The 21,682-nt window shown below is 42.4% G+C and overlaps 1 protein-coding gene and 1 non-coding gene across 3 annotated transcripts in view; one reads left to right on the forward strand and one right to left on the reverse strand.

Moving 5' to 3' along the window:
* EGFR (epidermal growth factor receptor) overlaps positions 1-21,682 on the forward strand; it is a 223,370-nt gene that overhangs the window by 143,452 nt on the left and 58,236 nt on the right. For both annotated transcript variants that reach the window (XM_037889981.2, XM_037889982.2), the window contains exons 2-7: positions 7,891-8,042; positions 9,655-9,847; positions 10,559-10,693; positions 15,275-15,343; positions 19,552-19,670; positions 21,026-21,167. In XM_037889981.2, coding sequence (XP_037745909.1) covers positions 7,891-8,042; positions 9,655-9,847; positions 10,559-10,693; positions 15,275-15,343; positions 19,552-19,670; positions 21,026-21,167 — 810 coding nt within the window. The remainder of the gene's footprint in view (positions 1-7,890; positions 8,043-9,654; positions 9,848-10,558; positions 10,694-15,274; positions 15,344-19,551; positions 19,671-21,025; positions 21,168-21,682) is intronic.
* On the reverse strand, positions 3,600-3,703 carry LOC114019406. Its single transcript, XR_003564479.2, has one exon. It is a non-coding gene; the product is annotated as a U6 spliceosomal RNA (small nuclear RNA).

Here is a 21,682-nt window from a genome sequence, read left to right on the forward strand (position 1 = left end):
GGGCGGTGCCTGCAGGAGAGAGCAGCGCATGGAGCCTTCTGCCCCCGCCTAGGAGCCAGACCTGATGGCCACTTCCGGGGTGTAGTACAGAGCCAGAACAGGTAGGGAGCCTGCCTTAGCTCCACTGCACCACTGACTGGGAGCCGCCCGAGGTAAACCCATGCCCCAACCCCTGCCCCAGACCTGAGCCGCCTCCTGCACCCCAAGCCCCTCATCCACAGCCCCACCCCAGAGCCTGCACCCCCAGCCCAAAGCCCCTACGCCCTCCTGAATTGCAGCCCCCTCCTGCACTCCGAATCCCTTGGCCCCCAGCCTGGAGCCCCATCCTTCCCCCCAAAACCCTCATCCCCAGCCCCACCCCAGAGTCTTTACCCCTCCTGCACCCTATCTCCCTGCCCCAGCCCGGAGCCCCCTGCTGCACCCTGAACCCCTCATTTCTGGTCCCACCCTAGTGACCGCATCCTCAGTTAGAGCCTTCACCCCTTCCTGCACCTCTGCCTCAGCTCAGTGAAAGTGAGTGAGGGTGGGGGAGAGTGAGCCACCAAGGGAAAGGGAACGCAGTGAGCAGGGGGAGGGGCTTCAGGGAAGGGGCGGGGCCTCGGAGAAGGGGTGGGGCTAGGGTGTTTGGGTTTGTGCGATTAGAAAGTTGGCAACCCTAGTGAGGAGTTGAGAAAGCAGAAAGTGTGTTTTTGTGCTTGTGTGTGATCATGTGGTGATACAGACACACACACGCACATAAATACAGTCACAGTATTATATACATGTCTGAGAGTGTGCACACACATTGAGCAGCATTTAATGAAAAACTATTTATTTTCGTTGAATTTTTTTCCCCCACACCCCTCTTAAAGAAGTAGAATCAGTTGCAAACAACACAGATATTAAGACATAAAGTACTATTATCTCTACTGTCCTTCACAGGCAGCTATGTCTGGAACAGTAGCCTTGGAAGATATTATTCTTCCATGGAATCCTAAAATCTGTGAGAAGCAAAATTCTGCAAGGTGGAGTAGAGAGAGGAAAATGTGTAAATAGATTGGCAGGTGTAGATGGCAGAATACAGAAATATGCCTCTGTTGTCCTCCAGGTTTTGAGTTACTTTCAATAAAGGCTGAAAACGCTGTAGAGAAAATAAATGAATTAAAGAGGACTAGTAATGTAGTATTATAAGTAACACATGAAATGAGGAAATTGACCCAAGCGTCTCTGAAATCATCTTGTTAGATTATTTATTTTGGCATGTGTCAAAGATGGGGGGGGAAAGCGTGTAGACTGAAACAGATGTCGGAGAATGATGGTAATTTGGTTTCATAGCATTCCCAAGGGTCATTTGAGGTCTTAGGAAAGCATGCACAACAGGATTTGTACTGCGGTAATTGGAAGCTTTCTGAGAAATTTTAAAAAATGTTTCCATTTGTATTAGGACTAGGGACCAGTTTTTAACTCTGAGTTTTAATGCACATGGGGATATTACTCTTGAGTCAAATAGCAATTTACAGATGACAGCCTCTTAATTGAGTGGTTGGATTTTGCATCACTAAAGCCCTCTGTATATGGAGGCTTCAGAAAATGTATTCATGAAATTATTTGGTCTCACTCCACTTCTTTGAGCATCACCACAGGTGTCAGTAATTGGCACCCTTGCTGACAGTCTTACAGAGGATTAAGAGGGCTATGAAGACTGAGCTCTTTTCTTAAAGTCAAGGTTGCGACACCTTGGTGGGAAAATTAGGAGAAACCTACATTTATTTCCGTGGATAAACAGAGCAATTTAGTCTCCAGGACTGTCAGCCCTGTACCTGTCACAAGGACTAAAATTCAATTGCTTTATATTTTAAAGAAAATAGACACCTTTGTATGGTGTCTTGTGACTGTTTCATCTTTGCTTACTTGGGGCAGTGTTAATTTCAGCCTATGCAATGCTAATTTGGCTCACCGTGCTTGGGTCTCCTGCACAAGGGTTAAACATTATTCTGCACCTGGCATTTTGAAAAGCTGTTTACCTGATCATTTCAACCCTATCTGTACATGTCTATGCTGCTGCGTACGAGAGCTGGGGTTGTTCAGTGTTTACATTGGCCTCCACTTACTAAATTTTATTGACAATTCATATTTTTTGTATACTTTAGAATATAATTTTGTAATTGCCTAATAAGATACCCACAAAATCTTGGCACTTATAAAGTACAGAGTGTTCTGAGAAAAAAAATCATAAAAGAATATCATACTTCAATTTTATGTGGCATTGTTCATCCTTGAGGAGGTCTCAAGACACCTTACAAAGACTGATAGCCTCATCGTTGTTTTACAGATGGGGTGACTGGGCTCAGCCAAGTTAAGTGACTTGCCCAGAGTCACGCAGCTAGTCTGTGGCAGTGTTAGGAACAGAACCCAGACCTCCTGACTTGCAACCCTGTTCTCAGTCCAGCAGATCACAGTTGCACACGGGTGTATCTAAAATATTCAGGCTGGCTATATTTGTGTTGTATTCACATTCAGAAAAAAGCAAAGTCTCTTTCTTTTAAAGATTAACCCATGCCTCAAAGTTCAGATCTGGATCTCAGCTTTCTTAATGTTTGGAGGAAACTCTGACTCAGGGGTTTGATGTGGAAATATCTGTTGTTGTTGTTTTGGCTTTTTTTTTTTTTTTCTTTGCAGCCCTTTATAAATACGGAATGCTGCAACTATTTAGGATAAGTGAAAGTTTACACATGCGGGCTGTGTATGGAAGTGTATCTAGCACAGTACATAAGGTATCCCAAGAGAGATCAGTACTGTCACTGATGTTTGAAATATGTTAGCATCAGTGTTGTTCCCTTAATTCTTTAAAAGGGTGTATGTGGGATCAAAATTTGTCCCTCTGAGTGCAAGAGAGAGTGAATACATCCAGCTTTCAAGAGGTTATTTCTCTCTCACACACACACATGCATCCTGCTGAAATCTCTGTTTAGAGACATGAATCCTGCATTGTCTGTGTATATGTCCTTTGCCAATCCAGGTTTTTGTGGACTAGACAAAATTATACTCCATTATAATCCAACAGATGTAGAGTATCAAGATGTATTTAGTCTTCACAAATTTATTATAATAAAAACTCTTTCCCACCCCACCCCCCCTTCTCTGGCCAAAACTGATGTTTTAGAACAGAGTTAAAATGACAGTATCACATTCAGAAAATGATAGGGTTTGTCTTCTCAGAGTATAGCTTTTGTAAGCAAAGTATTGGAGATCAATGGCACTATTCATAAAAAGTTACCACGCCATTTCCTTCTCTTTCAAAGCACTGGGAAATTTGGGAAACTTTTCAAGTGCTTCTTTATAAATTAGTAATTTAGTGGGTTTGGCGGGGAGGGTTGTTTTGTTTTTAATTATTCTTACCTAATTTATCCAGCACAAAAATGATGAGCCAGAGCCTCAGCTGGTGTAAATTGGCATAAAGAGGTTCAACGACTCAGTAGAACTAGATCTACTTACATCAACTGAGGATCTTGCCCTGTATCTTCTGTGCAAACAGAAGTCAAGGAACAGTTGCTATAAGATGGCCCTAAACTTCTTACTGTCACTAGGAACACTGGTGGCTGAGGCCTCCCAAACAGTGTCAAACAGTTCCCTACCTTACAGATTTGCATGTCATCCTTGCGCAGGGCCATTCTAATCTTCTCTGTATCATTCCAATTTTTAGTATATGTGCTGCTGAACAGCAGGTGACTAGTCACATACCCTTGCTTGGGGGAAAATCTTTATTGCAGTATTGTGTTGTTCTGTGCTCCTCTGAGGCTGACTGTGTTCTTGTTTTGATCCATGGCTTATGATCATCTGTGTTGAAAGTTGTCAAACCCCTCCCTACCTCCAAAATGCTGGGAAGGAAGTGGGTGCTGGGATGCCTATCGGAATGCTGTCTCTGGACCCTGTTTTGAAGCTTCATCGTTTGCATCACACCTGTGCTCATACACGTCCATACTGCCCAGGGACTGCTGCTGGAAGGGAAAAAGGAGCGCTCTCGCCCTCTTTTTCCATCCCCTGAGACTATTAGAGGGATATCTGCCACTCTCCAGCCTCTGTGTTTTGGGTCTTCCCATTGACCAGCTCCAGCGTCTGAGGTTCCCTGTAGCTTTCACAAGAGGCATCAAAAGAGGGAAATCAGAAGGTTCTGGTCAGCATTACTCCTCTCCATAGGCACCAATGAAACCAACCAGGTTTTTGTTAAATTCTGCACCCCACTCAGCAGCAGCAGATGCACAGAGCTGTTTTGCTGCAGATTCAGGAAAACCGCACTCCATTGGTTCCCTCTTGGAAGGCTTTCGTTGCAACCATAAGAACTAGAAATGTAGTTTTTTTAATTAAAGAGTTGATTCTGCAGAAATTGATGGGTTAGGTCTCCTTATTTGCCACAGGTAGGATTTGTCAAGCCCTGACAATAATGCGTTGGCAGACACGCAGCAGGTATCTTGGTAAAATTGTACAATGGGATTTGGAGCCAATTTTGTCAGTTCTAATATCGCTCCAAACTACCTTTAAGCTAGAAAAAGACATACATTTACTTATTCACAGATTGTTAATGTAAATGTCTGAAAGGTGATCTACTAACTCAGTAATACTTGTGATTTCAGTGGCTGATTTAAAATTCTTTAATACTTTGTTGGTTAGTGCACAGAGGCAGGGTGCCATGAATGAGTGCTCCTCTGGGAGAGAGTCCTGCTTATTGTGTGTCCAGTTCTGAAGATCAGTGTAGGTTGATAGGCTACTTTGGCTCCAAGACTAACCTAAGTTTTGTTTGCTACTGATCATTTGTATTGGACTGGGTACAAAGAGATCATTTTAAATGCACACCATTTTAGGGTCAGATCTTCCACCTACACCCACTTATGCCAGCTGAGAATCAGGGTCTTTATTATGAAGTTTGAAGAGATAACGTTTCAGTTGGCCGAGGAAAACAAAAGGACAAAATTCTGCTTGTACATCTCCATAGCAAATCTCAACTCCGGCACTCCTCTCCCTGACATATGCAGAATTCCTATTAATGACATATTCTGCAATGTATTTCAGTACTAAGTAGTGTTTCCATCTTTCTGCCTTTCTAATATGACTCCTGTGATGATTCACAGTTCTCAGGCTTGAGTCAAAAGGACTCAAGGCAATTTCTTAAATATGTAAAAGTTGGGGCTGCTGAAGTTTGAAATCAGAGTTTAAATATCTTGTCTGATTAAGGGATGTTTCAATCAATGAAACAATCTAGTTCTGAAGCAAATACGAAAGGGCTGCATAGTACTCTTGATCCTCTCACATGCTGTGTAGACATCAGAGAATTGTGTGGTGTGGCTCAAAGACAGTAAGTAACCTTAAACATATAACGCAGTTCAGTGACACAAGGCTTACATTATGTAATTACAGTGGACCATATTAAAAAGATCCCCTTTGCTAACAGTTGCCACACAACAATATCACATACCACCATATTATCATATACTTATCACTGTGATACATGAGCCAACCACCTATTTTAAGTATAGGCAAAGTAGTGTGGTATCTGATATCATTTTGTGGTGACTGTGGGAGAAGGATAACTCCTTAATGGTGATCACTGTACTGAGAAATAAAAATGTTCATTGTTAGCTCTGCTTTATTAGGCTATTCTTTCTACTACAAAAACATCCATTGTGTAGTGAATCTTGTACAGGCGTAATTTCTGCGTCCCTGGCTCTAACATCCTAGTTGTTTCCTTAGCTTGTGTTGTGTCTTCCCTAAGCACAAAAAAGCTCATCCTTCCAGTGTAGCACTGAAAGATTTGGCGTCTGCTTTTGATTGCAGTCATGGTGGCTGCAAAACAAGGGCCCAGTTCTGCTCCTGCTGAAGTACATGAAGTCGCTCCTGCTTTGCACCAGTATTGGAGAGCTCAGAATTGGCCTTGGATCTGCATTTGTAATGTGGCTGCCACCCAAGTGTTCAGTGTTTGAATGTGTATTGTTTCATGCACCGTTCCACTTCTCTCACTTTTGTTGGTGTGACACGGAGAGATGTGTTAATTTTAGCTACGGAAAAATAACCTGGGGAATGATGGGATGAATGGGGGGGTGGAGGAAGGGGGTGATCAGAGAGGTTTCTGTTATGTAATACTGAATTGAACAGTTAGATGAGCTGTGTTATAACAAGCATTTCACACAAAAGTACTTGAAGTGCCATTCTTTTGTTATGGTTAAATGCACTGGGGCAAATTTTTGACAGTTCCGCTAGTTTGCTAAAGAGGGGATAATAGAATGCCAAGCAAGTATTAATTTTTCTGTCGCCCCATCCTAAACTTACATAACGTCAGCAGTGCTCTGTGTGGAGCCACTTGCCTCCCCACTGAAAATGCAGACTTAAGCATCATTAAGTACATTTGTGCTCCAAGGCAAAAGTATGTCAGTACAGCGCTCACCTCAATCAGGCATCCAAATGTTTATCATGGCTAGAGCTGTGTGAACCCTGCAGGACTCAGTTTGTTTGGGGTTCTCAAGCTGAATCCTGCAGCTTTGCTTGGCAGGGGCAGGCAGCAAAACAACCCCTGTCCGCTTGCATGGAGAATTGGGTTCAATAAACTCAATATGTTCCACTGCCCTCACTGTGTACCCTCGCGTCTCTCACCTCTGGCTTTTTGAGCATGTGTCAGGTGGTTACTTGCTTTGCCTAAACAGCCCAGAAAGGAGCTTCAGGCCATTCAGAATATGCCTTTTCCCCAATCCATAAAGGCTCTTCTGAGGGACAGGACCTTCTTTGACCCCCATGGTGTGGCATGGAGTCCTAAGCCTGCAGCTTCTACTACAGAAGCCCTATATTTCCTTTAATGGTCTTACAGGGCACAGTTGTTTGGAAATGCCTAGGGCTCCCAATCTAATGCACTAGGCATTATGGGGTTTCTGTCAGCCTCAGCTGAGCAGAATGTGAGGCTGGCAGTAGTAAGCCTAAACAGCTAATAGTCAGCACTCCCTTCTGTTCAGTGGAATGGAAGAGCTTGATGGCTCTAAATTCCTGACTTCATGTGTTCTAATGTGAAGAGTGACCATAGGCATAGCATTTGGGGGTTCCATGGCTCAGTAAATTTAATACAAATGTGTTTAATTCACAAGAGAAAAAAAATTTAGTTTTTAAACTTCCAGTCATAAAGCTGGGATCTGAAAGTAATGCTGGGTCTTTATCTTGCATCATCTTCAGTATATTGCCTCTTCATCAGCAGTAATACATTGCCTAGGCCAAATTATGCCCCGAATTACATTTGTGAAGCATTATTAGATTGCCTTGTGAGGTTGCACAGGTATAAACGAGGGCCTAATTTGAATTGCAGTATTTTTTTTCTGAAGATGATGCATGAGAAGGACACAGTCTGATAAGTTTGTAGCACTGGGAGTTTAGAGGAAAAGACACTCCCTACCCCCAGCAATTGGAGCAAATTCCAATACGGTCGTCATTTTAGACGATTAGTATGCCATAAAAATCTACACCATCCTTTTTAGTCACCTTCGGAGCACGGTTCCATTTTAATAGAGTGTGACATTAAATCCATGGCCATTCACCATGGCTTTTAATTTTGTTCCAGGTACGAAACTCCTGGGGCTGCTTAGATTTTGGGTCCCAAAATCAGAAGCCACCCACTGGGGCTCTCTCCATGACAAAAAGTAGATGATGGAGGAATATTCGTTCTGACCTATCTCTAATCCTGAGGAATGTTGCACATTCCTAACTAATTACAGTTATTAGATAACGGGAAAGACAATATAGAAGTGGTATCGCTTTTCATGACAATCTGTGCTTACACTTCATTTATATTGATTTAATGCTTGTAAATGTGGCTGGACAGTAGCTGCCCATTCTGTACGTGCTCATCCTTGCTTCATGCTGCTTTCTTTCTCCCTACAGTTTGCCAAGGAACAAGTAACAAGCTGACCCAGCTGGGGAACGTGGAAGACCATTTCACTAGCCTGCAAAGGATGTATAACAATTGTGAGGTGGTGCTTGGCAATCTGGAGATCACGTATGTGACACGCAATCATGATCTTTCGTTCCTGAAGGTTAGTGTAGCTAATCACATTGCTCTGATCCAGCACACAATGTACATTGGTGAGATCCACACAACCTCAAGAGAGTTTAACTCCTAATCGAGATATTTTTCTAGTCTGAGTTTCCTGTTTAAGGAATTGAATTGTTTGTTTTTGAAGGGGAAGGGTCAAATATATATAAAATGTGGTGGCAAATGTAAACCCTGTTCAAACACATAGTTGCTGATTGTCAGTTAGAGACATCACAGAACGGAATTCTAAAATACCTGTCTACCTAGGATACGCTGTACTTGTATCAATGATTTCACAGCACCTAACAAGCAGTTTTTCTCATGCTCATCACCCACTGCTCAAAAGTAATTATTTTAAATGAGAAGTATTGCACTCCTGTTCCCCTTCTCTTCCCCCTTCTCCCCCCCCCATGCTCCCAGGGGAAATGGAAAAGCTCTGCACTGTGCCCTAAAGATAACCAGATTTGAGGAGTTGTGAGACCAGTGAAGCAAACTGCAGTGTTGATGGCTTTTCACTGAAAATGACCTATCATTAGCTTGATCATTCTACTGCCTTGATGATACCTGGCAAAAGATGTAATCTCCCTAATAACTAGAAATCAAGATGTGTAACATCAGCATCCATCATTACTTGTGTAATATGTTCCTGCACCAAGTAAACCAGCTGCGTTCTGTCCAGACAATAATGTTGAGTGACCTTCAAGGATAATCCTAGACAGTAATTCATGAACTACTTTCCATTTCTACATTTGTCTCATGCTCATGTCCACGCACAAGTGAATGAACTATTGTTGGGAGAGAATTTGAAAAGAAAGGGACATAAATATTTTACTGCATGTATTGAAAAAAGTGCTTTCTGGCATGGCACAACCAGATAGCACAGGAAGGTTGTGGAACAGCTGGGAGTAGAACTCAGCTCTCCTGACTGCCAGTTTGATACCTTACGCACTAGATCAGCAGTTCTCAGACTGTGGGTCGGGACCCCAAAGTGGGTCGGGACCCCATTTTAATGGGGTTGCCAGGGCTGGCGTTAGACTGGCTGGGGCCGAAGCCTGAGCCCCACTGCTCGGGGCTCAGGCTTCAGCTTCAGCCCTGGGCTGCAGGGCTCAGGTTACAGGCCCCCTACCTGGGGATGAAGCCCTTGGACTTTGCTTTGGGGCCCCCTGCCGAGGATGATGGGGCTCGGGCTTTGGCCCCTCAGCCTGGAGCATCAGGGCTCAGATAGGTCAAGGCTTCAGTCCCTTCTCCTGGGGTCGTGTAGTAACTTCTGTTGTTAGAAGGGGGTCGCAGTGCAATGAAGTTTGAGAAACCCTGCAATAGATCATGCTTCCTCAATTTGTGCTTTTGAAATAGTGTTTTCAATACTCAGTTTATTTCGTGCTTGATTATCAGGTTACAATATTTTTGAATGCAGGGAGATTATGGGATTAATTATATCAAATATAGCTCACCTGTGTGTAAAAAAATAGAGCTGTGGGTTACCAGAGATTCATGGGTGGGTCACTGATCTGAGTTCTGAGGTGGTGATTTTTTCGAATGAATCTTGTTTTCCTCTCAGCAAACAGCTTGACACAATGACACTAAATGTTTTTGTTCCTTCTAATTTTCCTCAGACCATACAGGAAGTTGCAGGCTACGTGTTAATAGCACTCAACAATGTGGATAGCATTCCACTGGACAATCTCCAGATCATCCGAGGAAACGTGCTTTATGACAACTTTTACGCACTAGCAATTTTATCCAATTATCAGACAAATATAAATAAAACCAGTGGACTCAGGGAGCTGCCAATGAAACGGTTATCAGGTAAGTGGCGGGGCAGACAATGTGATTCTGGACTTTATTTGAAGCAAACTCCCAGATCTTTATGAAAAGCTTCATTTAAGAAGCATTGACCTGTAGAGTCCTGTTCCGAAGGAGATACTCTGAATGAAGTTAAATGTAGTTTGTCCAAATACCTGCTCACTTTATAACTACCCAGTTTACTGGTAGTGATGGAAAGTTCCTTGTTTTACAATGCATCGGCCCAGGACATCCAGGGGTTAATCAACATAGGCGCTATAGAATTGCAGAGTAATGAGTGTTGGCCCAAAACTGAGAGAGGTTTTTGGTGCCAATTTGAGATGCCATAGAGGGGGCATGATTTTCAGAAAGTGTTGAGAACCTCAAAGTGCTTCAATCTGAGCATCCAGAAATGGAGACACCCAGAATCACAACTCACTCTTGAAAATTTCAGCCACTCAGTTTTGACACCCAGTTTTGCATTTTGTGCACATCCATAATTTCTATTGGCTTCACTAGGTTGCGGGGGGAAGGGGCAGAGGGTTGTATATGGAAAGGCTGCAGCACTGGACCCTTATTCGACAGATAGTTATGCTTTCTTTCAAGTGTAATAATATATTGTAGATTGTCCTTTTCCATTAACATGACATCTGATTGTGTTTATCTCCTTTTCAAGAAGGAAGGAAGAGAGCAATCATGCAATTGCTTCATTTTTGTCCTGTTTTTCTTTTGCAGAAATTCTTAATGGAGGAGTTAAAATCAGCAACAATCCACAACTGTGCAACATGCAAACAGTTCTGTGGGACGACATTATTGATTTGAACAAAACACCTGCAATGCTGTTGGATTATCAAAATAATCTGACTGATTGTAAGTATATATGTAACAAAACAGTAGTCACTCCATTAAAGACAGCAGTACCATCAACCTACTTATTGCATTATAGAGCTCCATTTCTGCAAACACTTTTATGTAAATGCATTGACTTCAAATCCTGTTCACGTGGAAACCAATTATATTTTGTAATCAAATTTACTAGGACCAAGATTTGGACCTAAGAGACTGATACAAAGCACACTGAAGTCAATGGATTGGCTCCCATTGATATCAGTGGGCTTTGGGTTGGGTCTTAAATATGTGCTTCTTCAGTGAAAATGACACACCAATGTAATGCATACAGATTTTCTTTCCAATGATTTTAAATTTACAGCGTGAGACCCTGATTCAGCAAAGCTCTTAAGCGTATGCTTAACTTTAAGCATGTGGGTACTCCCAAGGTGCTTAAATGCATTGCTGGGTTGAGGCCCTAATTCCTATTTGTGAATATCATGAACTCTACACATGGTTTGACAGTATTAGGAAATCTTTGCAAAAATGAAGACCAGAAATGGATAAATAGCGATACTTCAGATCAGCATGGAGTATGTAGCATGTAGATTTGAAAGCTTACATGACATGTATCCATGCTTATATCTGACCCAAGCCAGTACTGTTAATCCTTTGTAAGATCTAAATTCAGCTCAGAAAATTTTAAGAGGGGAGAAAAGAGATGTGGGTTTTTTTGTTTTTGTTTTTTGTTTGTTTGTTTTTTTTTAAATTCTTGAGCATTTTTGGCACTACAGATTGGCACAATGTTTATTTTCTGATCTACTTCAGTGAGAAATTGACTAAGTACTAACAGACATACTCTGTTGACATACACCCTGGAACCCCACTGCAGTCAATGGGATTGCAGGAGGTGTAAATCGGCGCAGAGTTTGGCCATGAGTACTATGGAAATTTTAACCTTTAACTTTTAAACTTGAATCCCTTTGGTTCAACAGTAAATCAGTCAGTTATTAGACAAATATTGGCACTTGTTCAGCTATTTTGGCAGTGAGGGCATTGGAAAGAGCCATGTGTTATTAGCTGGACAAAACTGTCCTAGAAAGAAATACTCCTTAAATATAGTAGTAAGTTTCAGATAATCTGTTCAGGCAGCCATTTTTCTTTTTAAATAATGAGCATGCAAGATAATTGTGTCCCTGGGATTTTACCTGTCATTAGAAAACAAACAAAAATAAAAAGCAAAACAAAGCAACAAAAACAACAATAAAAAAGTAAGGAGGGAGGGGAAAGGATTGGCAGGCCTGTACTAACTCTACAGATTAGTTAGTTTTGTTCACCCTTCTTGTTTTCATTAATTGTATGTGTGCTGCATAGTTCAGTGCTGAGAACTACTTTTGTCAGAGCTGTGGAGACAAAAGCAATTAAGTCAGGGTGCAAATTACCCTGTGGTGAGAGTAAATGTCGCCAATCATTTGCAAATACAGTCATATTTGTTTTGTTGTCAGCAGTGTATTATTCAAAAACATTGATTTACATGACAAATTACTATCTGGCCATGAGTTCTAACCATACAGAGTTTCAAGGTGAGGAGGCCAGTTAGTCTTTCAGTTTTCAGTTCCCAGAGATGATGTACTCGTTTCACATTCCATTCTACCCAGTTCGAGATGCAGATTGCAGATACACATACTCTTCAAGTTAGGGCTCTAATTCTACCTGCTGACTGACTACCTACAAATCTACAGTATCAATAGCAAACACTAATTGGCAAGTTCTTAGTTTTATTTATTTTATATAAGAAACTTTAAAAATATAGAATTCTGATTTTTCCTTCAGAAAATCAGCTTTGTTAATTCAGCATTATATACAGCATTCTTAACTGAGGTAATAGTCCAATAACATATACATGTGGCTGAAAAGTTTCAGATTAAAAGGTTGAGCTACTTCTGAGAATACGATTAGGAGAAAATAAGTAATTTTGCTTGTATTAAAATAATTCTTTCAACCATTTTGTTGAGAAACTCCATGCTTTGGAGCAGGCATTTGAAATTTGTCAGGGGGTGGGGCGTTGCCCTGGTGTCAGGAATGTGCCTTTTGCCATCCCTCTGAACTTTCATCCACATTTAGCCAAGTTATTTATAAGCCTCTGAAAAATCACAGTTCACACATGCTCAGAAGAGGCTTGATATAGTATGACAGCCATATTCTCTGTATTGGATGTGCTCCATCTCCTTACAACTCCTGTGTGCCGACCAGGCTGTGCATGTGCCATCCCCATAAAATAACTGAGCCCTGGTCTACAGTACAAACTTATGTGAGTAAAACTGTTTCTCCAGGGTGCAGAAAATCCACACCCCTGAGTGACGCAGTTATATCGACCAAACTCCTGGTGTAGACAGCTCTGGGAGAGCTTCTCCTGTCAACACAGCTACCGCCTCTCAGAGAGGTGGAGTACCTACAGTGATAGGAGTGTCACGCTGTCTGGAGTGGTTCACAAGTGTGAGTGCCTGTCTCAGGGCAGACTGCCAGAAAACAAGGGCAGACACCCCAGACTGGTGGTATATTCTGTTATTAGATTTCACCAAGCCAATAACAAGCGTGAACTCTTGGATCACTATACCAGTCTTACCATGGAGTCACAAGCAGTCCCCTTAGCCTCTCCAGCCTATCTTGTCACCCAGACAAACTGAACTTAGTGATGATGGTCACATAAACCAAAAATCACACCCCGTCAGGTTTCTCCCAGTCCCAAATGGCCACTTACTCCCAGATCAGTTGGTACTCTGGATCTTACACCAAAGACATTGCTGGCAGCCAATTCTATAGTAAACTATAGGTTTATTAGCTAAGAAAAAAGAGTTATTGGGAGGTTAAAGCAGGTAAAATATAATAACAGATGAGTCCAAGTTTGTAAGTCCAAAATGATAGCAGAGATGTAGTAATCTGCCAGTTTCCCAAAAGCCTTTTCCAGGGCTACCCAGAATAATTCTGGAGGTCTCCATCTACTCATTCAGTTATTCTGCCCTGTTAGAATCCAAACAGTCTAGAAAGATCCTTTGAATCAGTACTGATAGCGTCTTTTCACAGACAACAATCTGACAAGTATCTGAACCCACACAATGGTTGGTTGCTTTGAATTTAGCACTCCTCTTCATTTGCATTTGATGAGTTATTTAGTTACAGGGATATACACAGTGTAAATGGCTGCCATTACATTATAATAGGAATAGATAAGTGAAAACAGTACAAGTAACATTCCATTAGTTTTCATGAAGTTCTAACACCTGACTACGCTCTTACATTAACACACACTTTGATCTATTTAATTATAGGGCATGCTTAATGTAATAGTAAACAGGATATAGATAGGCAAAAGCAATGCAGTTAACATCTCTGTTGATCTCCATTAAAGCACAAGTGAATTGGCCTGAATATATACTAATACATTTAACTCCTTTGATATTCACACACAAGTGAATTGGCCTATGTCTCTGACCTGAGCTGGTCTGTCAGTATTCTAGGGAGAAGCTCTCCTGTCGGCATAGGTAGTGTCTTCGCTAAGCACTACAGCACTGTAAGTGTAGATGAGCCCTGAGTATTCTCCAGCCTAGAGCTTCAGGGGCTAAGCAGAAGTTTCCTTTCAAGTGCTTCTCTCCGGTGCTGTGAGCCACTATGGTGCCTAGCACTGAAACCAAAAGCAGGCAGAGCAGGCACAGAGGACCAGGGAGAATAAGAATAGAGGGAGACTGATACAGGAGCTGGTGGGGTGGAGAGGGACAGAAGTTGGAGAGAGTGGATATGAACAGAAAGGGACAAAGTTAGGAGCTGGGGATGGAGAGGAACAGAGAAGGACAGACAGGCAGGTGGGGACAGGGAAAGAAGGGTTTGTAACCAGTAAATTACACTCCCCTCCAAAGCCTGGAATAGAATCCAGTCTCAACATTTCTCTGCTGTCAGCAAAATAGTTATGAAATCCACTGGCAAAGTATGTGTCTCCTCTTTCTCTAGTGGCTGATCCAGTTGGATAACTGCCTACTAGTACCATTACACCATTAGCTCAAGCAATAGAGAGGTATGTGCTCTGGATTGAATATCCCAGCCCTGCCAATGACCTATGCTGGGGTCAATCTGGTTCCATATGATAGAATTTCTGGTTTTTCAATTTGCTTCTTTAAAAACGTAGGGTATCACATACAAGAAGAGTACGCTAGAAGAAAGTTACGGTGGTAAAGTCAAGCAATCAAACATTAGGAAATGCTAGACTTAAGATGTTGCTCCATCTCCCTCGTGCTCCACTCTTCCTGCTGCCCCTCTACCCATATATGCGTATGCATTAAGTTGCAATTAATTACAGGATCATATACTGTTTTTTCCACAGGACCCCTGCCTCATTCAGTACACAGGATGGACAGTGCTTACTGAATGGGTATCTATTTCATGTTTATTTTTATCCTCATCATTCAGTGTGTGGCACAGAAGCTCTCCTGTAGCTCTAGTAACAGGCACGTGGGGGATATGTTGTGACTGAAAGATTAAGATTCAGTTCCTGACAGCCTTGGTGTGTTATCTAACAATTGTCTGTTACATCATAAAGGTTTTCCTATCAATTTAACATTTACATTTTAGGTTCTAAGTGTCATGCAAATTGTACAGAAGACCACTGTTGGGGTGCCGGCATAGAGAACTGCCAGACATGTAAGTCCACAGATTAATTTAAAATATCCTTGACTGTATGCCCTTAGGTATTTGTTTGTTTATTATTCACTGAATACTGTCCCTGTCACATCCTGATGTGATGACAAGTGTTTTACAGAGAACACTGTGCTCCCCTCCACTGCCCTGAGGACCCATAAGCACACTGTGGACCTGGGTGCTTGCTCCCCTAGCAATCAGTCAGGTCTCTGAGTGATAGTTAATGATGATCCTTGCGGTAGTAACTTGCACTGTGTTTTTGCATATGCACGCCCCCCCCCCCTTCTTGTATAGCAAACAAAAAAAGGCAAACAAAAGCCATTGCAGCTCCTCATTGAGTGGCCACATTTGTGGAGAGAAAGGAGGCCTGCCTGGTGAACAGCACAGAAACCCCAGAATAATTTGGATTGGACCAAGATTTCTCCATGAATGCTCAGCCTTTGAGTGACACTTTCAGTTTTAGAAGCTGTAATGTGAATTTTCTCCATATCTTTGGTTTCAAGTAGAATGACTGTGTATTAACGTACAAACTCTTACAGAATTTTTTAGGCTGAGAATGGGAATAACTCACCACTACTGTGGTGGGGTTTTTTTGTTTTTGTTTTTTTTTAAATCCCCTTTGTAGAATTCTTCCAACCTGAATACCAGATATATGCTGCAGGCATATAAAGCAAGTCCTGACCACTCAGAAAATGAAGTGATGGCCTTTAAAGGGTGCAGGGCCCAGGGGATTCACAGCACGGGAGAGGTGTCCTAATTATTTATAGAGCACTTTGGAATCCTTAGGCACTCCAGTCACTCATAGGCTGAACACGCTTTACCCTGTAATTTTGCATTTTGGATGCTTACCCTGGGCATCAACAGAACAAGAAACACAAGATGTTTAGAGACACTTAAAGATCTTGTGAGGATTTTACTTTTCAGTATATAATGACTGATGGGGAATGTACTTTGAATACTTTTTGTTTCTTTTGATAGTTTATTATTTCACTGCTTTATAATGTGTAGTCTGCACGCAGGGAAATGCTATGGGTTCTTGTTCTTTTCTCGTACCAGCTTTACACTAGCATAATTCCACTGAGTTCAGTACTTCTGATTTAAATCTACATAAGTGACAGCAGAATCCAGCCCTACAAATGTATTTAAATCTGAGCAACTTGCTCACAATTCAGGTATCAGGCCAGATCTACGTAGCTTCAAGAGCAGGTTGAAAAAAATCACTCCAATATTCCTCTCTTTCTCCCCCACCCCCCATTTTTCATCAGTTTCAAAACTTTTCAGCCATAGTCAGTCCTTCACAGCTGCTCATAAAACACCCTATACTGGATAATGTGGGACTAATTCTGCAGTTACTCTATACACATTGATGTAAATAGTGGTTCTACGTGCAAAGTACTTGCAGGATCATATCCACTGTTAACATGGTGTCCAGAGGTAATACTAACCTTTAGGTTTAAGAAATTGAGATCCTAATCCTGCAAACATTTATGTATGGGCATAAAGTTAAGCATGTACATGTGTTTCCAGGATGGGGCTTATTTAGCAATTAACACTCATTTTGTTAAGCTGTTTATGAATCTGGCCTATCAGAAATTCATCCCATAGGTGGGACATTTTAATGTTATATTTCTTTCCATCCTTGAACATATGTGGAATGTACTGCACAAAATATAAACATTTGCTATGATATACTTCCAGTGGGACGCTTTTGTCAGTTGTTCTCAGAATGATGAGCCGTTTTACACCCCTGCTGATGCTTACGAAAATGATATGAAAACTCTGTTGTAAAACAATGTCTTTTATCTCACTGTTTCTGGTTGTGTGGAGGAGTTGCTGCTAGACCAATTATGTGTATTTTGGAGATAATGTTTCCTTGAAAATGTAGTATTTGGTTACAAATATGAGATCACAAAATAATAAAGCTTAGGTGCAAAAGTTTAACAGAGAGAAAAAGTAAATAATAATAAAACAAAAAAATAGAAGAGGAAAGAAACAAGCCTATACTGGTTGATTACCCTGTAGCAGAGTACCATTCTCGGATGATTTAAGTGTTAACTGTGATTGAACTGCAGTGTGACTATTTCTGAGTTACAAGAATTTTTAAAATATTTTAACTTCTCTGTGCCCATTAGGGAACTTCATGGCTGACACCATGCTGTACACCAGTCGTTCTCAACCAGGGGTCCAAGGCCTCCTCAGGGGGCACGAGCAGGTTTCAGGGGGGCCGCCAAGCAGGGCCAGCATTAGACTCACTGGGGCCCATGGCAGAAAGCCAAAGCCCTGCCACCTGGAGCTGAAGCCTGGACCCTGAGCCCCGCCACGCAAGGCTGAAGCTGAAGCCTGAGCAATGTAGCTCTGCGGAGGCCCTTGCGGCATGAGGCCCCAGGCAATTGCCCTGCTTGCTATCCCCTAACTCCAGCCCTGGCTTTTACATGCAGAATACCAGTTGTTATGACACAGGTGGGCTGTGGCGTTTTTAAAGCATGTTGGGATGGGCCTCAGGAAGAAAAAAATTGAGAACCCCTGCTGTACACCGTAACCACCACTCAGTGGGTTAGGAATCAAATCCTCCTGCTTAAAAAGCACCTCTCTGTTGAATCTAAGGAAAATCAATTAGCCATGAAGGATACATAGTTGAGTGGTTCTGGTTCTGTCCTGCCCAGTTCTGGTTCTCTCCTGGTTCTGTCCTGCCCAGGGCAGTGGTGCAAACCCACATTAGTCAATGATTGATATATTTTTTTTCCCACTATTCTAGTCAGGATGATTTTGATACTAAAAAATTGTTGCAGGTGATTTACTTTGGTATTAGAAACAGCTTCTTGTCCAAAATTTTCCTCTCGGTTATATTGGCTCAAACCCGATGAGAGTTGCATAACAACAGAGAGGAAAACTTAGTCCAAGTATTGAAGTTTAAAAAAATAGTGTAGAAGGCATATGAAATAATTTGCGGGAGAAGGGTTCCTCTGCCAACGTCAGGAATGTGTTTAGTATACTTAACACAGGGGTCGGCAAAATACGGCTCGCAGGCTGGATTCAGCCTGTCTAACATTTCTGTCTGGCCCTCTCACGCTCTCCGAGTCCAGGCCACTAAAAGTCCCATGGCACAGCAGGGCTCAGAGAAGCTGCCTGCCTACCATGGCCCCACGCTGCTCCTGGAAGTGGCTAGCTGCTGCTGGCAAATCTCTGTGCTCCACATGCTGCCCCCAGCCCAAGCACCATCCTCACAGAAACCGGCCAATGGGAGCTGCGGGGGCGGTGCTTGTGGGTGCAGCAGTGCACAGAGACCTGCTGTCCCCCTCCCCACCAAGGGGCACACAGAGATGTGCCAGCAGCATCCAGCCGCAGCTGCTTCCGGGAGCGGTGTGGGACCACAGCATGCAGGCAGCCTGCCTGAGCCCTGCTGCATCACCGGCCAGGAGCCGCCTGTGGTAAGCGCCTTCCCCTGGTCAGAACCCTCTCCTGCACCCAAACTCCCTCCCAGAGCCCACACTCCTCACCCTGTCCTGCACCCCAACACTGTGGACCAGCCAAGAGCTCCCTCCTGCACCCAAACTCCCTCCCAGATCCCGCATCCCTCCATTAATATAGTAGAAACGTGTGGCCCGTGACGACTTACCAAAATTCATGGGGTGCCCCCCCTGTGAAAATTATTGCCCACCCCTGACTTAACAGGAACCTTAATGACACACAGAGTATGCACTGTAACCTGTTAATATAAAGCTGGTCTTCCCAGCAAGCTGATATCTCAAAGGTTGCACCAACTGATATTTTTTATCTCAGTAAAACTATTAGATACAAAGGTCAAATTCTGCTGTCTTATGCCATTGTAAATTGGGAGTGACTCCACTGATGCCAGTGAAGTTATTCCTGATTTAGCAAGGTGCTGAGCACTGGCCCCTTTCCCACGAAGCATGTAAGCCTATCCTTAACTGTAAGCTTTTCTGGATCAGGGCCAGAATGCTCAGTGCCTTGCAGAATTGATGCCTTACTGCAACGTAATTGAGAGTTGAATTTGGCTCTAACACACTGGTGAGGAAAAGCTCAAACTCCTTCTGGCCTCTCCATCCCACAAATTTCACTTGATGATGAGAGTGGAAATCGGTGTCCCATGAGAGGCTCTACCCAGATGTTCTTTATCTGGAGTTTTCTCCTTACTTGTCAATCTTGGTTTAGCAAATATGCATTTTAATTTTTTTTTTCCTGTCTTTCAGTAACAAAAGTCATCTGTGCCCAGCAATGTTCAGGCCGATGCAGAGGAAGGGTGCCCAGTGACTGTTGTCATAACCAGTGTGCTGCTGGGTGTACAGGGCCTCGCGAGAGTGACTGCCTGGTAATATTACAGCAACATGGTTAAAGTTCAGCAGCAGCAGCCAAGCTTTGGGCTGAATGCACTGTAACTTTTTTTTTTATCTTAGGAGCCTTGAAAGTGACGCTGAGCACCAGATGTCTTATTAAAATATGTATGGGACAGATTCTCCACCGGTGTAAATCAGTATAGCCAGTCTACACCAGCTGGTGATTTGGCCCATGTATTTCTTATACTTAGCAACAGCTTAGAATTTTAAAACAAAGAATTTTAAAATGAAACTTACTTTTCATCATTTTTAATACCCTTTGTGCATTTCATTTAGTTTAGACCATGAGAATAGATTATGCAATTTCCTTTTTCTGTCTTTCATTTACTAGAATAACTCTGCTAGGGTTCACAGCACTCAAGGGGATGGAATCCAGAAAAACCTGTTTACATTAGTTGTTTGGTTGGTTTTTTTTTAAACTGTTGCAGTGTTTCCGTGGATCTGTTTTGTAAAAACTGTCCCCCCTTTTAAAACAAGGGATTCCATTTAGTTTGGGCTTAACACTAAATTAAGCGGAATTCAAGCAACTTCTATGGAAACGGTCCAGTTTATCTTTGTTTCTTCAGATATATTTGTGTGTCCATTAAAGATGTAAACAAATCACATTAATTATGTTCTTATTGATTCATGGAAGGAAACATTAGTTCTCTCTCCTCAGAAATCCTAGGGAAGAACCAAGGGAGGAAGAAAGATTGTCAACTTGAATGTAGAATTAGCCTTGTAGAAATGACATGCACTTTCATAAATGCCCATTAAATTGCTCATCGCCTGTAGCCAAGCCTAATGGCATTACTTTAATATTTAACTGTCCAGGTCAGTAATTGACTGCAGGGACTTATTTCATTAATGTTATTAAAAAGTTGCCAATAAAGAAAACAGCCATTTATCTTGATCTGGTTTCTGATTTCTTAGCTTTGTTCTTACTATCCAATACATGCAGGCAGAGCCCTGTTTCTAGGTGGAACTCATGGGCACGCCATACAAGTAGAAGGGTCTACCTCTCAGGGGTCTGGTCCAGTGTTGGAGCCTGGGTTCATAAGGACTTCGTAATGTAGAAGTTATTTACATGAGTCCATTAAGATTAAGAACCCTCATACTCTATTTTTGTAAATGTCAGACACGATTGCCCTTCGCCCTTGGACACTCTCACCTCAGTGGCACAAGAGCCCAATCCTGGAAAGTGCTCCGTGCCTCAGTTAGTGCTAAGAACCTGGTAGATCTGGCATAGCAGCCTTATAAAACAGGAATTATACATTTATTGTATCTTCCCTTTTGCTATAAAAATAGACTGTAGTTTACTTTGCACCTCTGTCACATTGTTCAATGGCAGGCATGCCGCAAGTTTCGGGATGAAGCAACGTGCAAGGATACTTGTCCACCGTTAGTGCTGTACAACCCGACCACCTATCAGATGGATGTCAACCCAGATGGAAAATATAGCTTTGGAGCCACTTGCGTGAAAGAATGTCCACGTAAGCTCACTTAAGCTTGCAATCTGGTCAGACCAGGGAAGATAGAGGGTGAAGGACGCGGTGGGCAGAGGTTGATATCGGTTCTCTCCCACCCAATTCAGGCCCCCTCAACTTAGTGGCCCCCTTTTAGACCAAGGAATTTCCTCACTCTCCTCAGCTGCTTTTGCTATGGAAACCAGTAGCAGAACATCAGAAATGAGATGTAGCTGATACAAAAATTTTAAGCCATTTGTATTTTATCAGTTATTTTTATTGGTTTTTCAGGGCTGTTTTTGTTTTAATTTTGAAGATTTTAGCTTAGTCTTTACTGGTGAATGCCAAAAAGAAACACTTTATAAAATCCATCAAACTCTCTCATAAGACCTGATCACGTTCCCACTGAAGTCAGTGGCAAAACTCCCACTGACTTCAATGGCACGGGGGCAAGCCCATAACTAAAGTGGGGCCGGTTCTTAGTGGGGCTTACAGAAATCTGTTTTTAACACCTAGGGTATCACATCACAAAGCATACGAGT

This window comes from Chelonia mydas, chromosome 2, assembly GCF_015237465.2.
Source record: "Chelonia mydas isolate rCheMyd1 chromosome 2, rCheMyd1.pri.v2, whole genome shotgun sequence".
Taxonomy (NCBI): domain Eukaryota; kingdom Metazoa; phylum Chordata; order Testudines; family Cheloniidae; genus Chelonia; species Chelonia mydas.